Source organism: Eleutherodactylus coqui, chromosome 3 (genome assembly GCF_035609145.1).
Source record: "Eleutherodactylus coqui strain aEleCoq1 chromosome 3, aEleCoq1.hap1, whole genome shotgun sequence".
In the NCBI taxonomy this organism is placed as follows: domain Eukaryota; kingdom Metazoa; phylum Chordata; class Amphibia; order Anura; family Eleutherodactylidae; genus Eleutherodactylus; species Eleutherodactylus coqui.
In genome coordinates this window covers 279382484-279404600 of record NC_089839.1, presented here as the reverse complement: position 1 = coordinate 279404600, position 22117 = coordinate 279382484, and the positions used below count along the sequence as shown (strand labels likewise).

The following is a 22117-nucleotide window of genomic DNA, read 5'->3' as shown; positions in this document are numbered from 1 at the left end:
TGACAACGGGGCGCCATATTTATGGTTGATATAAAGTACAGCCCATTGCTTTCAACGGGACCACCGGCTGCAGCGGTGGCCCCATTGAGAACAAGGATTGTAACACCAAGTTTTTGCTCTTAAATCAGAGCAAAAATTCTGGAAAGAGCCTGCTCTCAAGTCAAAAAGCTTGTAAGCTGGGGCACTCTAACCCGAGGTATCACTGAAAATGGGTACCTATGTATGAGAGAAGCAACAGAAACAGCACACACTCTTCTCCATGGGCTTCTGTCTATATATTGCAGCTCGAACAGGCCCAAGCTGAAATACTCGAGGGACTGTGAAAAAGTGTGACGTCTTTGGCCGGCCAGACCCTTTTGTTCTCCTCTCAGCTAACCCCTCTAAACTTGAAGCCGAGTAGCTCACTGCTGTCAGCTTGTATACACAACCCACTTAACATTATGTGTAGGCGGATGGTTTGATACAAAGTGTCTTCCGTTTTTTTCCCCTCTTTTAAATGGCAACCAATTGTCCCTCTGATGTCATTTTCATATGATAAAAGCACATTTAAGTGACAAGATGAGCCTCCTCCAGAGCATTGCCTCAAGCAAAATGACAAAGTGGGGCCACTGATGAGGAGATGATAGCGTAGCCGATCGCGCACAAAGGCGCAGCACTTCTAGAATTGCCCTAAACGGTTAAACCTTCCACGCCATGACCTGCCAAAGGCACACATGAGCGATCGCTATTCAACACTCCAAATACATATTGATTCGTTCAATCAAAGCTCCGGTAGAACTGCGGTAAAATGGGAAGATTAAAGGCAGCGGCGGAGTCTTTCAAGAAGGAATGATGTCTAACCTTTTATACCAACTAAGGCATTAGTGGAGATGAGAAGAATACGAGAAAGTTTAAAAAGGTGCACTCCTACAATACGTGCGCTCCTGGAACGCGCCGCCGGCATTACGAAGGTTGCGAACACTGCAAATAACAAAAGGCTATGTATCCAATGCTCCATCCGGCGCACATCGCTTTAAAATGACCCATTCTCCTTGTAGCCTTGATACCCCCTATGGATATGTGTAAGCAAGTGAAACAAACCTCTGCCTCCTGGCGTCCGGCCTGGACACGATGTGCCGACACGTGAACGCAGGGCAATCGTTCTCTATCCCTTTCGGCATCATTCCTTGGCTGGCTAAAATTAGTTGCCTAATTATTAATTGATTACTCTGACACAGACAGTTCCGTGAATGAGTTTTGGTTTCCCTCGCCTCTTTTCCCTATACACATAATTCGAGCGATCTTTACCCCCCCCCCCCTATCCCCGCTTTATAAACTATAAAAAGAATGGAACGGTGCTGTAAGCATTAATGGGAAATGCAACAGAACAGCTGGCCGAGCTTTAAAGAGACAGCGCCGCTTCTCTGCCATATGGGCCGTCAGACGAGAAGATTAAAGAAAAAGGGAGAAAAATACCATCTGCGTTGAAAAAAAAAAAAAAGTAAGAAAAAAAATATTAGACGTACGAAAAAAAAAATATGTAGAAAGAAAAAGCGTAAAATAATATTGCTTCGCGAAATTAATTAAGCGCATTCCAATAATAGTCTACAACAAAGCGCGACTTATGGAAAATGGAAGATAAGAGCGTGGATTCTAAGCCGTATGAACAATGGAGAACGGTGGTGTGACATTTATCAAAAGCAACAGTGGAATAGCAGCCGTCCTGAAGAGAAGCAAAAACACGCATTGTGCGGCTAGCGGGCTCTGCTTGAAGTTTGTCAACTGCACGGAACTTGGTGGAGCCGGCGGTAACGAAAAAAAACCTCTGAACGTGCAGATGCAACATTAAAGGGGTATTCTCATCTCATAAAGTGATGGTATACATAGCTGGGATATGGTATATAGCTAGGATATGCCATCACTTGGTGAATGCTGGGAGTCCGTCTTCTGGTAAATATCTAATATAAGGGTAAAAAAAAAAGTCAGCAAGATAAAACTTTTTGAGATGAAAAATCAAAAAGTACAAAACCTCCCCCCCCTCTGACTCCTAAAACAGGAAGCTCCCTTTCTCCAAGGGAAGTGTGACTCTGCTGAATGCTTGAGACACACCAGGTGAAAGACATACCGTATGTATGTAATATGTTAGACTTCTTACAAAAGGAACACTAAAACAGAAAATGAACGGGAAAAAAAAAAAAATTCTAGCATATCTTCCCTTAAAGGGGTTACTCATGGAATGGAAATATCTGATCCAGTCCAGCAGCGGCAACACATCTACTTATGGTCCGATTCAGATATGGGTCACATGGTATAGAGCGCCATTCCCAGTGATGTCATCATTAGAGGCTGGCTGTTAAGCTAACCTAAATAATTAAGCCAATCCCCTTCCGTATCATGGCTGAAGCAGCGACCGAAGGGACCGCTTAGTTGTTGAAATGAGCCGAATATCCAGCTCACTGCAACGACGTCACCGACAATGTAGGGTGTGGGGGTGGACTTCATACCATAAGTGACGAGAAATGGTTCACACAGATGGCGGACAATGAAAAAGTTGGAGCCGCTTGCACTTGTCGGACGATCAGACGATCCTCTCTACTGGTTCTCCATCATGCATCCATTGGTTCCAACACCCCCTAACAGTCTGGTCAGAACGGTCCCAATGGGGGACAATTCGTGGATATGACCATCCAGCTTCTCACATCCCAATAATGCGGACTCTTCTCTTTTTAGCCTTACATTATGAGAAGTTAATGCTGCCATGTTACAGCGGTGACCGTCAGCCTAAGGCAGCAGGGCATGCAGTAAGCAATGCACATGCTGCTACTAGGACCTTGCAGCCTTGACCCTATTGGAAACTGGGGTGTGTGAGAAGGGCGTTCCTCCTGTCAAACCCCTAGCTTCCGGGGGTGTCAAGATACACTAATACCAGAGCCTTCATCTAATCACCCCACAATCTCTACCTGAGATGGAACTGCAGGTCAAGTTTTGCAGCAAAACTCCTCCTAGGTGTGTTTTTTTTAACAAAACAGTGTATACCCGTATATACGCTATATTATATATACACACATACATCCTTTGTGTGGCTGTAAGACAAGTGACTACAGAAGCCTTCTCCCTCTGCTGAGTTTACAGTCGGAGAAAAAAAGTAATAATTCTTTTGCCTTGCCGCTTAATTAAAGAAAAAAAATGCCGGCCAGCCCCGTCAGAGGTTCCCCATCAATGAATATAAACCATCTCATACTCACCTCTCCTGATTCCCAACATCCTCTGCGCCACAGCTGTGTTCTCTGAACCTGGTCTTTGCTTACAGGCTGCAGTCAGCTCGGGTACGGGACGCCACAGAGCTCTGCGATCGAGTGCCAGGCTGGGTCATTGGCTGCAGCAGCCTGTGACATCCCATACGCCGGCTGCTGCAGCTCGTGGACATTACATCTCAGGGGAGATGTTGGGAGAGCAGCTTTAAGCTTCACCCTGTTCCCCAGTTGAAAATGGAACATATTAGCAGAAGTTAACCCTAGGTTCCCAGCAGGATTTCTACAAGACTGTAGACAATCAGTGGGGGTAAGATTATCTCCTATCTACTCTATCATTCATCTCTAAGATTACTGTTTCTTTAAAAGGTCTCTAATATGGAGATTACCCATACTACCAATAATGAGAACGTGAATACCGAGTATATATACACACACAATATGTAAATTTGTTATAAAACCTTGAAAGCTACAAAACTGAAAAATACTGTGACTGACAACACAACAAGCTATAAAAGAAAATATACTTTGATCACGGTTCAAACAGCCAGGCTCATCTAAAACAGAATACATATTCAACCAGTCTATGCTTTAGAGAGTACAGGGGAGGCCTATACCGAAAGCCAAGCGCTCGGAGGCTCAACAGATGAGCTCAGTGTGATGTGCAAATAAAAGAAAAGGCCACTGAGACAACCTCAATGGAGTCAGACACTCCCTACGGCAAGTAGACAAGTTCAACTGATGGCCTCTTTCCCTAAAACCTTGGATATGCTCACTGGAAAGCAAGAGGGGCCCAGGAAATACATCTGGCACGTCTAATTCACCTTGGACCAGAAGGGAATCGGAGTCTGTCTCCTTAATACTAAATGGCACAATTAGTTGGTCAGTCCTTTGGGCTACTAGACCCAACAAGGGATGGAAGTTAAGTGATAAAGTTGTCTGGAAGCATCTTATCTCCTGGGATTTGTCAGCCCACATTTCCCCAAAAGGTTGGGCCATACAAGGTTCAAGGACATTCTTTTCATAGAGCCATCTATCAAAAACAGCTGTCCTTCCGTAACCTCTCTTCTCACCTCTGCCAAAAAGTCTTAGGGCATATTCGCACATCCATATATTCTGTTCATGTGCAGTCTATGTTTGCAAAAGGCAGCATACAGACGGCACACTCGTCCATTGACTTTAATGGGGCTTTTCAGACGTGATTCCCCCCCCCCACCCCAAGAAAAAGGATCGTATTATACCTAATTTTTAACCATATTACAGACCAGAATAAAGACATGCAATGTTCAACGCCCACAGGACTCGGACAGCACACAGATGTCCGAAGTAAGCTCTCAGAATTTGAGGCACAACCCACATATACCTTCAGCTGACCTTATACCTTCAACAACGGGTCATTCGTCCATCAAATAGCAGTTTCCTCCACCGGCTCCCCTACATGAACATTCAACGCTCGTGTGTTTAGGGATTTAGGCCGCAACATGTCAGGTGATGGGAAAAAAGATTGGGCATTAAAATTAAACTTTCCCGATCCTTTTTCCCCTCCTAACATCATCTGTCGGGGAAAGTTGAGCAGCCTCCGTATACATCAGAAAGTCGTCTGGCTCCACAGTTATTGGCAAGTTCTGATGACTAAACTAATGTGTATGGGGTCTTCACAACGCACTGTGCCAGCATCTAATTGGAGTAGCAAAAGTTTAGTTGGCATCATAAGATGAGATGCTGGAAAGATCACCAAGACGTTCAACGGCTGGAAGAGTTTACTAGGAGCTATATGGAGAGAACAGCTGCTGTACCGGACAGATTTCCCAGAGCTCGCCTACTACATGGTCCATGCCTACATTTTGGCCTCAGTGCCCAGAATATTTTTCAGCTGGGACAGACCCAGAGCTGGCTAGACTGTCCGCCATCGCTTCCAGCATCACTGTACACACGGGCCAAGAGAGGCATCTGCGGCCATCACTTACAAATACATCAGGGAACAAAGCTCTCCATTCCAATCTCCGTCTCCGTACTGGAGAGGACTCTTCTTTGGGCAATATGCTCTACAATAGCAAAGCAGAATGCCACAATCTTACTAATGTAATAATGGGTTAAACTATAAAGGGTAGCATCATATGTACAGTCAACATACCCTATTCTACGGTACAGAGAAGGGAGGCATCTAAGGTAAGAGCATCGTTAAAAACTTATGGTCTTCTAAAAAGTAACGAGAGAAACAAAATCGGTAAAACAACCAACTTGGATTGTGAGGTTTAGAAAAACCATTTTCTAACACCCCATTGAATAATGTTGAGTATTTGAGAGGGGTCCGCTGCTCAGGAACTTCATCTCTAAACAGCAGCCATTCAGAATTTCTTGCCCAACATGTACAGTAGATGTATTACAGACATGTGGCTTATAAAGGAAGCTGTATAATACTTCAATGCCCCTGTGAAGGCACAATACAAAAAAACAGAATACGTGCCACAGAGCTCCTCACAAAGTAAAGCTGATAGCTGGGAGGACTAGGAGCTGGACAGTATGTGGGGCATTGTGCAATTATCATTATGGCTGCCAGTTATTTGAGTGGATATGCCAGGAGAATGGCACCCAACTGCCACCACACCTCTGATTGGCTGCAGCGGACCGTGTGGTGTCTACTTCACAACAAAATCCAGGACCACCATGGGGCTGAGGATGGTAAAGTTCTGCTGGTTTTATTGTTTTAACTAGAATCCTTCTAACAAGATGTAATTAAAGTGCTTGTCCGCTTTAGACAAAGTTCCCAGTTGCAAGCACATTGTGAGGCTTTTTGGTGAGTGTTTTCGCAGGGTGGTCTACCATTGCCTTCCCCAGTCATCTTTACCCCCCAGCAAGCTGGGTACTCATTTTACTGACCTCGGATGGAAGGCTGAGTCAACCTTGAGCCTGAACCAAGCGGGGATTGAACGCACAACCTTCAGGTCGTGAGCGAGAGCTTAGGACTGCATTCTGCTGCCTTAGCAATCTGCCCCACACGGGGCACTTGAAGTAGCCTTTAATACAGACTAAAAGGTTGCCACAAATGCAAAAAATTTGATGCATGAAAATGGAAAAGATTTATTGTCTGTAAAAATGCAACGTGAAAAATCTGAATAAAAAGTGATTTAGCAAATGCAAAAAATGATTCATAAATCAGAGGAATGACCCCAGCAAACTTTAATGGCTGCAGAGGTGAAAATGCATATACCCCACAGGACTGTTGTAGCCAGCAGTGTCTAGCAGAAGACCACTGAGTTTTCCCAGTCTCCTTACTGGCAAAGCTGCCCATTCATAAGGCAACACAAGAGTGTTAGGTAACACTCCATGCCAGGGCTGACATGGCATCTTAGTGGTCACCTAGCTTCCAGAGAAGCAGAAATGGCTAAAAATAATTTAAAGGGGTTGTCCCGCGCCGAAACAGGTTTTTTTTTTTTTCAACCCCCCCCCCCTTGTTCGGCGCGAGACAACCCCGATGCAGGGACGTACAGAAAGCTTACCGGAGCGCTTACCTTAATCCCCGCGCTCCGGTGACTTCTATACTTACCTGTGAAGATGGCCGCCGGAATCCTCTTCCTCCGTGGACCGCAGCTCTTCTGTGCAGTCCATTGCCGATTCCAGCCTCCTGATTGGCTGGAATCGGCACGTGACGGGGCGGAGCTACACGGAGTCGGCATCCTGCACGAAAGGCTCCATAGAAGAAAGCAGAAGACCCGGACTGCGCAAGCGCGGCTAATTTGGCCATCGGAGGGCGAAAATTAGTCGGCACCATGGAGACGAGGACGCCAGCAACGGAGCAGGTAAGTATAAAACTTTTTATAACTTCTGTATGGCTCATAATTAATGCACAATGTACATTACAAAGTGCATTAATATGGCCATACAGAAGTGTATAGACCCACTTGCTGCCGCGGGACAACCCCTTTAAGGAAGAAAAAAAAAACAAGCAAAAGAGACCCTCCTGGTTCTAAGGGAATTAAGTAATGTAATAGACAGACCATTGTTTCTTATATTTAAGGACTCTATAGTTATGGGGTCTGTTCCACTGGATTGGCGCATAGCCAATGTGATGCCAATATTTAAAAAGGGGTCCAAATGTAAACCTGGGAACTACAGGCCAGCAAGTCTATTCTAGGTAAATTGTTTGAAGGGTTTCTAAGAGATGCCATCCTAGAGGCCGTCAAGGGGATTACCTGTATAAGTCCTATCAGCACGGGTTTGAGGGGTCGCTCCTGTCACACCAACCTGTGCAGCTTCTACGAGGAGGCAAGTTCTAGACTGGATCGGGGAGTCACTGTATCTTGTGTATCTGGACTTTTACAAGGCGCTTGATACTGAGCCGCATAGAAGATTGGTATATATAATGAGAATGCTTGGTCTTAGTCAACTGTAAGCTTAACTGGAACAACCAGCGTCAGGCAGGTTCAGAAGGGTCGATGATCCGGGGATTATTCTGATTGTCAGACTTGGAGTTGGGAATGAGCTTTTTTCCTTAAATAAGGAAAATTGGCTTTTACCTTATAGTTTTTTTTTTTGGCCTTCCTGTGAAATCAACATTGGGTGGAGGGGGTTAAAGGCCGAACTAGGTGGACATATGTCTTTTCAGCCTAACATTCCCGGTTACTGTGTTAAAGGCCTTTTGTTTTGAAGAAGCGAAAAAAAAAAAAAAAAACACTCCAAGGACATGTGCACAGGGCGGGATTCGCTATGGAATTTCCCACGGAAAATTCCACCTCAAACACTAGCGCTTTTTGCCTCAGTTTTTGGGTAATTTGCCATGTCAATGGGCAAAATCCGCATGCGGAATTCCAATATGGAAAATAGTATCTCCAAATGAAGTGACATGCCAAGCGAAAACTGGATGTTCCGTGTTGAAATTCCGTACAGTTTTTGCCGCATAAATGGACGCCGATTTTGGTGCTGGCTTTCGGCTATGGAAAATCCGCACCGATTCCGCTACGTGTGAACATACCCTAAAGTAAAAAGGGGCAGATCAGTAGAAACCTGAATATTCTTTTTGTGACTAAAACCAAAACTTCTTACTTTCCAGTTACGGTAGAACACAGAGAATTCTAACTAACGATGCCCATTACTCTAATGTCCAATCAGGTTAAATAGATACGGGATGCTTCTGTATAATTCCACACTTTAGCCTCCCTAATCATACTGTGCATTAAGAAGCCGCTTAGTGCCTTGATACAAAAGTCTTCTTTTTAGGCACTTTGTAAGCTTTAAGTGATATTCGATCTAGAGGGGGAAGAAAAAAAGTATCTTATTTTGTGGCTGAACAATGTAATATGTGATATTACATGGCTGTGTGCACTCAGAAATTGGAATTAATGCTAGCCTAAGTAGTCATTTCTTCTAAGGGTATTTAGAAGACACTGGTGTTCAGATAAAGGGTTTTGCAATGCTAAAAAAAAAAGAGGGATAATTACGATACGGCAAGTAGCAGACAGTCATTTAAAGGCCTGCAGGTTCACAGTTAGAGTCACAGATCCGAGCTCAAAAACCAAAAAGCATCCCATTAGTGTCTTCAAGGGGCACGGCGAACACGCGGCTGGCTTGTAAGGGGACCGAGGCTCGTTACCTAGGAGCGGTGATCACATGGATGTGCCGCTGTTGAACAGAGTATGTCCTGCCCTTCTCTTCTTTACAACCTTCTAGTTTGACAGGCCCCAGCAATGGCTGGAGGTTATAGATGACATTCAGACAGCTCTGGATAATGGGCTTGACACCAAGTGCTTGGGGGAGGGGGACATGCGCCCTTTCCCTTTTAATTGTATTGTCAAATGCTTTTGACACAGCAGGCGATAAAAATGTCAATGCAAGAGAGCAATACGTGCGCAGCGGAGAGGGAGGAAAGCTTCAAAATAGAGGATTGTCTTGATATGGATCATAAGGAAGGCAGATACATTCATGACTGCCAAGATGCTGCTAATCTTATTTTTTTTTTTGGTGGGGGTATGGGGGGGGGTCGGTTGCATTCTACACATTCACTCACTTCTAATTGCTGACGTTCAATATAAATCCAAGTACTTTTGTTCAAAAGGAGCTTCGACATCCTAACCTAAAAGTGAAGATAAAGTCCTCCGACACCGTCTAACCCCTCCCCGAAACGCTTGTGTATAGCACATGTTGGTGTCTGTATAGGAGGTGGGCTTAAAAGCCAAGCCGCTACATACAGAGCGGGTTCAGTTATCTTTGATAGCCGACACCTGCCGGCAACATGCTGATCCCGGCTGTTAACCCTTCTACTACCTCGATTGGCGGTTGGAGCTCCAGAACAGTTCCCCTTGCTATGGAGATCGCAAGCAGTGCTCTTCTGAAGGGTCCCCAAGGGTTGCCATTAACGATTGCTTATTAAAGTGCTACAAGGTGACCACTACGAGGTGTAGGGAAATCTTACACTGGTCATGCAATGCTTTCTGGGAACAGCCATGCAAATGAGTAATGGACTAATTCTCCACAGCGACTATTACAATACGTGAAGCTGTGGAGGATTATTCCATCACTCCTGTCTTTTTTTCCAAGGTAGCATTGCATAGCCTATAATATAAGACACCCCACACCCTTACAGGTCTAACCACAAGGGCAAACATTATCTTCCTGGATTGATGGCCTCTCACCGAGATACTCCAGAATCCTACTGTACTGTGAACCCATTAGGGGCAAAAACCACAAAACAGCGGTCATGGACAGGACTTGCAGCTAGAGGAGTAAGCCAGATATTCACTGTGGAGGACTAGTCCATCATTCACTTACAACATAACAGACAAAGACTCATTGTCCCACACTGAACAAAAAAGTTGCAAAAATTGCAAAACAAACTTGTTAAAGGAACCAAGATGTATGAATACTGAATGGGGTCCAGAGATTGTGCAGAGGAGTCAGTTCTCTCTCTTAACCTATATGGGTAGCCAGACTGCTGCCCAAAAGGAGTCATCGGACCCGCTCACTACTCTATGGGACCTACAGGCTTCATCAGAAAGGGGGGGCTTGTTATTTATATAGCGTCAACTTATTCTGCAGCGCCTTCAGGTAATTTATGCAAGCTGGGTTCTCATTTTAACGACCTCGGAAGGATGGAAGGCTGAGTCAACCTTGAGCCGGCTGCCTCAACCAAGTGGGGATTGAACTAGCAACCTTCAGGTCGTGAGCGAGAGCTGCTGCCTTAACACTCTGCGCCACACGAGGTACAGAAGATGAGAAGGACATCTACACGAACGCAAGTTCAGGTCAAGAAGATACAATAAGCCTAATTCTCGGGCTGCCCACATGCTGCTCTGCTAACATCTTGGTAGTAGCTGATGGTTCATCTGTTTCCCGGTCAGTGATAGGTCTCTTCTAAACGCTGCAGGTCTAGTAATAATTGATTCCCCTTCCACAATTCAGCCGCTATGAAAAACTGGAAGACTCCACGGATTTTGACATAGTTTTCTCCTCGCACCTTGATGTACAAAAATCCCTAAAATCTGCTGGTCACATTTTGTGAAGCATATGCCTCGTATCTCTCTCCACGTTGCGGAGACGGCGGGCGAGCAGATGAAACGTACTGACCTCTGCATAGAGAGGTGCAGGGAGAACGCCAACCTCACACCTGGAGACCGGCGCAGATATTCCAGCAGCTGGCAGGTGGAGGCCAGAGGTGAGGGCTCTGATTTTAGCTTTGTACCATCTGCAGGGAGCATTCAGTTCATTCCAGGTCTCGCTTACGAGTGTATAAGCTTCCCCAGCCAACGTCACCTGCAGTATTTCAGTAGTTTTCGCTGATATGCAGCCCCCAGGCGTTACGGTAAGAGGATTCTTGCTTAATCTGAGTAGATATCGACTCAGGCCGGGCTCACATGAACGGGTCGGATTCTGCATGCAGACGACCAGCGATCCATCGCGGATAGTAATTGCACACGGTCGCGGTAGATCGCCGATGCATGCGATTTTCCACGTGGATGAAAACTGGCAAGCAGGGAATGACATTAGAAGACTGTGCAGGCAATCTATCTCTATCTCTCTGGCTTTTCTATATATCCTCATAGATGATTCCGCCACTCGTATGCAATTTTCATTGCGTTAGGCTGCGGGACACAAGCTTGCATTGACTTCAATGGAGGCCGCCCTCGCAGAATTCGCGCTAAAATAGAGCATGCTGCGATTCTTCTTCCGCTCACTGCATCTGCAATTCCTTCCTGTGAGTTTGAACGTAATTTCGAGCATACGTGGCTTTCAATACGCGCGGATCTGCCATGTGGACGGCGATCGCAGAATCCGCAATTCAATTCCGTTTATGTTAGACCGGCCTTAGAGAGTCTAGAAAGTGGAGTTTCAAACTCGTTATTAATACCCTTATATCATGTATCCCATGACGCCCTTTCCATTGAAGTTTCTTGAACTGAATCCAAGATGGCGATGCTAAAGAGAGTGTGTGCCCGCCCTGCATGAATAGCTGTGATTGGAGCATCCAGAGCGGGCTGTGATTGGCTGAGGGGGCTGTGACTGGCTGAGGGGTCTGTGACTCAGCCAATCAGAGCAATCTCTGGCTAGAGGCGGGGACTTTCAATCCCCCGTCACTAGCAAAATGCTCTGCCAGCTTGACAAGCCTCCACGGAGCCCTGGAGGGCTGCCCCCAGGACCCATACGGCACCTGCGAAGTGAGTATAATCATTTTTTTTTCTCTTAGAAGGTGTAGCTGGGGCTGAATGGGAGTGTTGTACAGAGTTTAGCGCTGAGAAAGCCAACCGCTGTACAAACATAAAGTTTGGTGTGTTTTTTGAAAGGTCTAGAACGAAATAATTGGATTTACATTGATTCCTATGGAACTAATTGTCTCTAGTTTCACTGGCGATCTGTCCGAAAGCAAATCGGCTAAAATTGGAACCAACGAAAACTAGAGGTTTGACTGTATACTGGTTATAAATGGTATATACTTTCCAATACATATGTAATATGTTATTGACGGATCTTCGTGACAGAGTATCATTTTTACTTCTTAAACATAGCATTATAACAAGTAAGACTTACCTGCACAACCAAACGCCAGGTGGTAACGGGAAGAGGGGCTAAATTTCACACAGCATACATTGGCTTTGGCTTCAATACTAGCAACCGAATTATCCAGGTTGGTAGACCATAGCTTTACTAGAGGAGAGAAGGGAAAAGACAAATATCATACACTGTGACGAGAAGAGGCAGTCAAGACTATGAAAACAGCCCACATAAGGGCCAATTCTGATTAGCATTACCTGTAGTCAGGAGATATACTAGCAACAAATAGTATCTCTTAATGATCATTTAGCCGCATTCACTTCTGTGACTAGCTTCACTGCTGCATTTAACCCTCTCAAAACCAAAAGTTTTGAACCAAGACATTCAAAGGTCGAAGAAAAAAAAAACTATTTCACTATACCAATATTTTGGTTTTATTTTTCTTTTTGGCAGGCCTTTCTCATATGAGCAAAAAGGAAGCAGCATCTTTTCGATTTGCCTGAATATTTTGGGGAGAAGGACACAAACTGGAAAGCTAAACACAACTTTCCTCGGTTCTTTCCCCTTGTACTCATTTAATTTATCCCATAAAGTAATCCTCCAATTCTCTTGAGTATAAAGATACCAGATACGTGTACGCTACCTGCTTGGTGACTGATACGGCCATTACTGCCCAAAACAGAAGTTAAGGTTTTTAGGCCATCCCTCTTGCAAGGCATCTACGGTATATACGAATGTAAAGCAGTGGGGTGCGATTTCTTGGGGGGGGGGGGGGGGGGGTTACATTTTTGTCAACTACCTATGGGATAGACGGTAAGCCTGAATGTTGGGGGTCTCACCGCCGGACTCCCCACTGATCCCAAGAACTGGTGCCTCGTGTGCCCTACTTTTCATCACTGCCAACTTGGTGCAGCCCCCCTCTGCAGCAAATACAAGTGCTAATATATAATAGCACCCTTAGGCCCCCTGTCCACAGCAGTAATTTCGCCGGCGGTAGACAGTCGGTGAATCACGTCATCTGAAGCTTTCCATAGCATTGCTATGGAAATCGACGGCACCTGTCCACGAGCGGGGAAACATTGTGATTCTCCACTCGCAGCCAGCAATTCGCAGCATGCTGTAAATTGCCCCGATTCTCGGCGGTCAGCCTATCTATCAGGTTAGGCTGACTGGCGGAGATTTGTCTGCGGCTCCTGCTCCCAGGCGGCGGCTCCCGTGGCGGGGTACCGCAACACCCGTGGACAGGGGGTCTTACGGTCTAGTGTGCAACTGCTGGGAAGTGAAATCCAGCATCGCTGAACCTTCATTTAACTTTTTACATTTGTAACTTATTTTTCAATTTAATTTTCTGTGCAGAAAACGGAGACCGGCTGATACTGTAATACAATCACCGAGCCGCTCTCACTTGGCTGCTTATAGGTATCTATATCATTACAAAGTACTAAATATACGGGCATGAATTGGGCTCCCGGGCTCATTACTCATTTTATAAGCCCCTATGTTATTAGCACATGCGCTGCAGGCATCGGGGCATTGATATGTAAATCACACTATTATGGATGTTCATGGTTTAAGTTGCAATATGTATAAGAGGTGTAGATGGCAGCGGGGGGTGGATTCAGCCTGAATGCACACCTGGCTGCTAATTACTGAACCATTAACGTGTTACGGTCTCACCGTTAGATTTTATTTGCGTCGGTCTAATAGTTTGTGAACATGACTGAATTAGATCCAATTCCATGCCTGAGTGGTAGATTTAGCACCAAGGACTGGATCAGCAGTTTTCATGTAAAGTGCGATCTGAGCCTCCGGCTACATTCACAACCCCAAAAAAAGCTTACTTAGGAAACCCTTTTCCATTACCGGTCAGCCAACCCCATGTTTGACCTTCAAGCGTACCTGAACTTCAACAAGTTTTCTAAAATATACCAGGGCCTTCGTATCCGATCATTTGCCCCCAGTTATACGCTTTTAAAGTTTTGATTTTCAGGTGGTCTTTCACGCTGTGCTGCTGAACTGCTATGTGCAATCCACTTTCAGGCAGGGGTTGTTTTGCAAGCCTACTACTCTGACAGTGGTTCACTGTCCTGAACTTCCTTTCCCTCACTTCATTTTTTGACAAAATCAACAGAGGCTGTATTTAAATGCTTGATCTTCTGCTCTGAAAGGACAATTCAGGCATTTAGAGGCCGAGATTGTTGATACTGCAGACACTATGTATGCAGATCTGAGAGCTATGAGAGTGCAGAGCTTTGAGGCTGTAAAGATAGCACCTCTCCCACAGACCCTCATTCACATTCTATTTTCCCTGTTACTACAGAAGTTCAGGACCTAACAACAGGCAGTGAACTGCAGAGGGTCTGGAAGGGAGACCCCTAGTGGCAGCCACTTTAAATTTAATTTACATTGGTAAAAAACATTTTTAATAGAAGTATATCACACGATTCTGGAGCCAAACAAGCTATTACATGAACATAAGTTGTCTGAAAAGTTAGTGTCTAGAGATGAGCGAGCACCAAAATGCTCGGGTGCTCGTTACTCGAGTCGAACTTTCAGTGATTCTCGAGAGTTCGTTTCGAGTAAAGAACCCCATTGAAGTCAATGGGCGACTCGAGCATTTTTGTATATCGCCGATGCTCGCTAAGGTTTTCATTTGTGAAAACCTGGGAAATTCAAGAAAATGATGGGAACGACACAGAAACGGATAGGGCAGGCGAGGGGCTACATGTTGGGCTGCATCTCAAGTTCCCAGGTCCGACTATTAAGCCACAATAGTGGCAAGAGTGAGGACCCCCCCCCCCACTGTCAGCATAAAGATCTCTGTGGCAGAGAAGAACGATGTTAGCCCATTGAATTCAATGGAGCCGGCAATACAGCTGGCTCCATTGAAAGCAATGGGCTGCCGGCGATCGCGGGATGAATTGTCGGGAAAGGCTTAAATATATAAGCCCTTCCCTGCAATTCATCCAGAAATGTGTAAAAATTAAAAAAAATATACTCACCGTGTCCCGGCAGAACGATGTTAGCCCATTGAATTCAATGGAGCCAGCAATACAGGTGGCTCCATTGAAAGCAATGGGCTGCCGGTGATCGCGGGATGAATTGTCGGGAAGGGGTTAAATATATAAGCCCTTCCCTGCAATTCATCCAGAAATGTGTAAAAATAAAAAAAAATATATATATATATACATACACATATATATATATATATATATATATATATATATATATACATACACATATATATATATATATATATATATATACATATACATACATATACATATATATATATATACATACACACTCACCTGGTCCCGGCAGACGGAGTTCAGCGCGGCCAGCAGCAGTCCTCCTGAACTGCTCTGAACAGCTGTGAGTAGTATTCAGCAGCCGGGGATTTAAAATCCCCGCCTGCTGAATGAGCTGCCTCTAATTGGTCACAGCCTGACCAATCAGAGGCAGATTCCACTCACACACCCATTCATGAATTTATGAATGGGTGTGTGACTGCTGCCTCTCATCTGATTGGTCCCGCTGAGCCAATCAGAGGCAGCAGTCACACACCCCTTCATAAATTCATGAATGGGTGTGTGAGTGGAATCTGCCTCTGATTGGTCAGGCTGTGACCAATTAGAGGCAGCTCATTCAGCAGGCGGGGATTTTAAATCCCCGGCTGCTGAATACTACTCACAGCTGTTCAGAGCAGTTCAGGAGGACTGCCGCTGGCCGCACTGAACTCCGTCTGCCGGGACCAGGTGAGTGTATATATATATTTTTTATTTTTACACATTTCTGGATGAATTGCAGGGAAGGGCTTATATATTTAACCCCTTCCCGACAATTCATCCCGCGATCGCCGGCAGGCCATTGCTTTCAATGGAGCTGGCTGTATTGCCGGCTCCATTGAATTCAATGGTCAGTGCTCGTTTAATCGAGACGAGTACCGCGTGGTGCTCGTCTCGAGTAACGAGCATGTCGAGCACCCTAATACTCGAACGAGCATCAAGCTCGGACGAGTATGCTCGCTCATCTCTATTAGTGTCCCTTTAAATATTCATCTCTCAATTTATTTAATGGTGCCTGAACAATATGTATCCATATTTCGTATCTGCATAGTGCCAGCATTACAACTATGTGCATCCTCAGCATGGTAAAGATAATGATGGCAACACAAAAATAAAATATGGATTGAAAACAATGAAATACCCATCATTCATTGTCTACCATGTCATGGTCAAAGTACCTAGGAAAGCCTGCTCACTCACATTATACTCGATACCCCTAACTCTCTTCCCTTTTTAGTACATTTCCATATACAGCTAGAATCAGTGCCAAGGCTGCTGAAGTCCCAGGTCTATATTAACTAGCCAGCTCCTGGTACAGACATGCAAACAGCTGTTTCCATAGGGTATTCAAGTTATCTTAGCTCTCTTAAAGAGGAAATGCCCCATTCTCTGATCAGTAGGAAGGGCTGCATAGCTTTACAGCCATGCCTCCGCTAATTCAAACATTGATTTTCTTTTCTCTTGCAAAGCCCCTCGCTCACCCACACCAGCTCAGGTTATGAAAGAATACTAGTGTGGACCATATGTGTGGTCTCCACCACTAAGGGTCAATGGATGATTTCACTTTTCCATCTGACCCAGACCACCATGAAGATTTCTTCCAGCCACAAGACTCCCCTCACCATGCTGCCAAAATACCTGAGTAACTTCTCAATGCCCACCTATAGCAATAGCGTGCCTGCTGTAATCCCCACTCAAGCAGAAAACTCAAAACCTGAGCTCCTGTCTTGGGTGGAAGAACATATCAGTTTCTTTCGATCTGACAGAGTCTCTTCATTGGACATAGGCATAGCCCCATTACCGAAATCGCAAACTTCTATTCTGCATTAGACAAGGTTTTCTGCAGCTCGGTGTAGATGGACTATTGATTTGAGACGTTAGCAGGTCAGTTTAAATTCAATTGTTCATGACTGGAAGTGTGTCCATCTAATGACTCCTGGTTGTTTGTATTTGACAACCTCATGAAATATCCTGCTGCCGAAGCATTTCTGTTTCTTGAGAGAATTGACTTTCTCTCTATACCTTACTGCTGCTAACACATTTGCTTCCTCATCACCATTGGTTTGCTATTCCTAACTTATCCCCAGCCTCTGGATTGGAAGTCATGCAGGAACATGCACGGAGTGGAAATTACTCTCTCATTCATACGGCAATTTAATACTCAGATTTCTAAGGAACCACGGGTGTCAGGCCACTCTCAACAGTCAATACTACTGAATGTCAAGGCAGTGATTAACATTCAGGCTGCATTCAAGGGCCTTTACCATTCAGATGTAATAGGCGCCGTGCACCGAGATCTATTACAGAGCATTAGAGGATTCTTGCAGACAGAATGGGAATAGTAAAGTAACAAAGCGAAACTTCACATCTCAGCAAATCTACTTAACAAAACAAGGGAAGTCCGTGACTTAAGACACAGTCTGTATACACATTAGCTCTATATTAAGAGCCATACTATTGATTTTCCACTTCGACTGCTTGCGGCGGCGACTGTTCCTTCACAGATTATACGCCTGGTGGTGCCACCCATTTTGAGAGCCCTTTGGCATAAAATGTGCAAATTAACAGGTTGTTGGTCAACAGCCATTTCGGGAAGTGGAAAATGACTGAAGTGCTCTTTAATGGGATTTCTGATTGAAAAGATCAAAAGAAACCTTTTTAGGACTTCCTATGGAGTTTATTCAAAATTGCGTATTTTTGTGGCGCGTAATGGAAATCATGGCCCGTCTATCGTTGTGCGTATGTATGCTCTGAGATACTGTATTAAGTATATGGAGCGTGTAAATACGCTGTGCAAATATGCATGCGATTGTGTATATATACTGCGTTTTTGCGCAGCGTACTTACGCGACCGAAATCAACAATATGTACGAGTGAATGCACCCTTAAAAAAAAAAATTAAAAACAGCCATTACTCTTTCCCACATTCCCTCCGCTCCCCACGGATACAGAAAACCATGACCTCCCATTCATCACTCACATCATTGTTGCGGTCAAGCCAATTGCAGGCATTAGCTCAAGTGCATATATGACTGCGGAGGCCAGCGGCTGGCTGCAGCGGTCATGCGAGTGATGAACGTGACATCATTGCTGCCCTACATCATCTGCGTCAGTGCTGCTGTATCAGAGAGATGGTTACTGGTGGCTAAGAAGCTGATGGTGCGGTTGTAAGAGAGATCTTGAGTATGGACTCCGACATTCCGCCTGGGAACAGGAGTAGTGACCATCTTACAATCCGCGCTTCAGTCAATTCTTGCTGGTGAGGCCTCTTCCACAAGGCTGACCGAGATCTCGCCGTGAGGAAATAGACGCAATATCACATCCGTGTTCTGCTTCACTGCATTTTATCACAGCGATCTTGCGATTTTGTGTCGCGCAACTTTGTAGCGCTCTTTTGCCAGGATTTTTTTCGGAGGAGCTTGAAATATAAGCCCTACCCCGAAAAGAAGCCCTAGCTGCATAAAAAAAAAAAATAAATAAATAAATAAAAATTTATAAATTCATCACCTAGAGGCGTTGTTGGCTCCGACGCAGTCTCCTCTGCGGCTCCGGAACCTGTTTGTAGTCTTTAGGGAGCGCTTCCTGGTCAGGGGTTTAAAAAAAAAAACCATTCCAGGAAGCACTGCCTCTGATTGGTTCTTGAGCGCAGCGGCTCAGCCAATCACTGCAGCGCTTGATGCATCAATCACAGCCATTCAATGCGATGGCTGGGATTGGTTTATTGAGCGCTGCAGTGATTGGTTTTCCGAGCGCTGCAGCTCAGCCAATCAGTGGTAGTGCTTCCTGGGAGGCAGGGTTTTTGAAACCCCCGACCAGGAAGCACTCCCTGAAGACTACAAACAAGTGCCGGAGCTGCAGAGACAACTTGTGCAGAGTGGACAGCGCCTCTTAGGTGATGTATTGTTTGTCTGATTTTTTTAGATGCAGCTAGGGATTATTTTAGGGGAAAGAGTAGGATTTTCTACTGTAAACATTGCATCGTAGTGCACAAAAACCATGTTTTCGTGTGATGCAACAGAAAGGCAGGCTCCATAGGGAAACACAGGCTACAAAACATCGCAAATCATGGCTGTAAATCACCACATGCTCGCAATGTAGTGGCCTAGAAAACATCACTACTGTGAAGGAACCCATTGGAAAGCATGGGCTTCACATAAATGCGATTTGTAGCGCTGTTGCATCGCGAGAAAAATCGCGCAATTTTGGCGCCCGTGTAAAACAGGCCTGAAGTTCAAACCATACTGTGCGAATAGCCATTTTCTACCCTGGGGAACTTTTTTATGGCAGAAAACCCTTGAAAAAGGCAGTGCAGGTGTGCAGAGAGACTTCACTTGGCACTGCCAGTTTTGACGGCCACAACGCTCATCCGTCGGACCCAATTTGTATGGCATGGAGGTTCGGTTTCGTTGAGCTCCTGCTCCTCCCTACTACAAGCCAAGTTCAAAAAGCACATTCAGTTCTCTAAATCCGTAAGCATTTTTAGACCGTAGTGGTGTATTTTTTCTTTCCTCGCTTTTTGTACATTCCAGGCAGTTGGCACGTTTAGGTACAAGCATTCATTATAAGGGTTATATGAGATTAACCCTTTCCAATCCACTGTCTGACCTCTGAAGACATTATGATTTAAGGCAGTACAGCTCCGATGTTGGAAGACGTCCGTCGGAGTTCTCTTACTGTATATTGCCAGCCTCTCTGCTGTCAGAGCCTATCCAATGTGTCACCTCATGCAGTACTGGCTTTAGCCAGCAGATAGCGCCGCTGTATAACGGCAGAAAAAGGGTAAGCCCCCTAGGAAAACCAGGATACAAATTGGATTGGAAAGGGTTAAGAAATAGGTCTGCTTTCATGCAGAATCTAAGCCACTCTTGTCCGAGGGCAGTAAGTAGCATTGAAAATACAACCACGTTGCTCCGTTCAAGTGGATTGCATTGTTCACCTCATTCTGAGCGACAATACGGCAAGCCAACGGTGGCCGGCAGCACCGGGCCGATTGGTATGGTCCACATGTTCCCGCTGCACAAGTTTAACCAGACCATATTTAATAACCTCAGCTTTCATACAAGAGAAGCAATTCAGAATTTATAGTTCTACCGAGAGACGAGATCTGCAGTTTAAGGGAATGAATTCACGCAAAGCTTTCAGATGTGCACAAGAAGCCGCGGCAGAGAATTCCTCAGAGGCAAACTGGAGCGCCGGTTTGTTCAGTAACTTACATATTGCTTTGTCCGCGGTTAGGATTGGCAGAGGAGCCCGCTCCCGGGCAGTAATTACAGACACAAAAATTATAGAAAATTCAGGAGCTGTAAACTCAGGTTCTCTTCCTCGGGGACTCCTTGATGGAAGTATAGCTCACAGTCAGTAATAGGAAAGCAACGTGTTTATTGGGGAAAGAAACTTCAGTCAAGTCTTATAGTGACCTCCGGTTCGGAGATAAAACTCGGAACCGGAGGAGGAGGAAGCACATTACCTGCAGTTATCTTCTCTGCCGTCCTTCTGACCCGCCAGTTCCAGGTCCTGATTTTAGGCATCCAAGATGGCCAACACAAACTTTGGAAGACCTAAACTTCAGTGCATTGGTAGTTTTAGACTATACCTGCTCTCGGATTGGCCATAGCTGGTCATGTGATCAGTGCTGGCCAATCAGAGACCGTGCACAGTGTGCCTGAAAGTAGTTAGAAAATTGCTGTAGCCATCTTGGATGGGTAAAAATACAGCCAGAAATTGGAGGAACAGAGAAGAATAACTGCAGGTAATCTATCCTCCTGACTCAGTTTTGTCCCAAAACCGGAAGGTCGCTTTAAAAGGGAATGTGCCTCTACAACAGAATTGAAGAGTTTGAGAGGGGTGTGTTATCGCAATCCAAGTTGGATGGTCACAGTAATGAATTGCTGCCACATGGGCTGTTCTGACCAGTGGATGTGGGAGGGCACACAAGGCGACCGGGCTAAGGACACCCTCCACTAACCACCAGTAGAGAATATCGTCCAACAAGTATGAGTAGTTCCAACGGTTTCCTTGTCCGCCATCCAGAGATAGGTGGCACCATCATTCCAGGCACATGGGTCTGACGAAACCATTTTCAGACGTTTGGCTGAAGGACATTTGGTCGCAGGCTGCCGAATGAGTATTCTACCTTTGACACCCATGCACCATCCCCTCTGTTTGCTGTGGTGTTGTGAACAACGAAACTGGACGCTACGGAGTGGAACCGGGTTGTTGTCAACAATTAATACAGCTTTAGTTTGGGCACGGACGACGGCCGTGTTCATGTCTGGAGACCTGGGGTGAGCACCTCACTCCTGCCTTTGCTGCGGAGTGGCACACTGCCCCCTGCTGGTGTGATGGTCTGTGAGGGAAGGGACAATCATATACAACGGTCGGTCACCCCTAGTAGTGGTACGAGGGACAATAACAGCTCAGCAATATGTTCAGGACATCCTGCAGCCACATGTGTTCCTCTCATGGCGGCTTCCAAGAGGCAGCAGGATAATGCTCGGCCGCACACACAAGGGGGTCACAGAAGCCCCCACGACATTGTCACACTTCTGTGGCTGCCCAGTCAGATTTATCTCCAGTAGAGCATGTATGAGACCATCTGGGATGCCAACTTCAACAGCTTAAGAATTTGCACGATCTAGAGGCTCGGTTACAGCAAATGTGGACTGATATGCCACAGGATACCATACAGAACCTATATGACTCCATGCCTGCCCGTATTACATCTTGTATCCAAGCTAGAGGCGCCCAACAGGGTGCTAGAGGCGCCCAACAGGGTACTAGAGCCTCCATGCCCACCTGTATTACATCCTGCATCCAAGCTAGAGGCAGTACAACAGG

At 45.5% G+C, this 22117-nt stretch overlaps 1 protein-coding gene across 1 annotated transcript in view; it reads right to left on the bottom strand.

Moving 5' to 3' along the window:
* Positions 1-22117, bottom strand: part of COP1 (COP1 E3 ubiquitin ligase) — a 180669-nt gene that overhangs the window by 51767 nt on the left and 106785 nt on the right. Inside the window, exon 15 of the mRNA XM_066597491.1 lies at positions 12249-12365. Within this exon, the coding sequence (XP_066453588.1) occupies positions 12249-12365 (117 nt within the window). The remainder of the gene's footprint in view (positions 1-12248; positions 12366-22117) is intronic.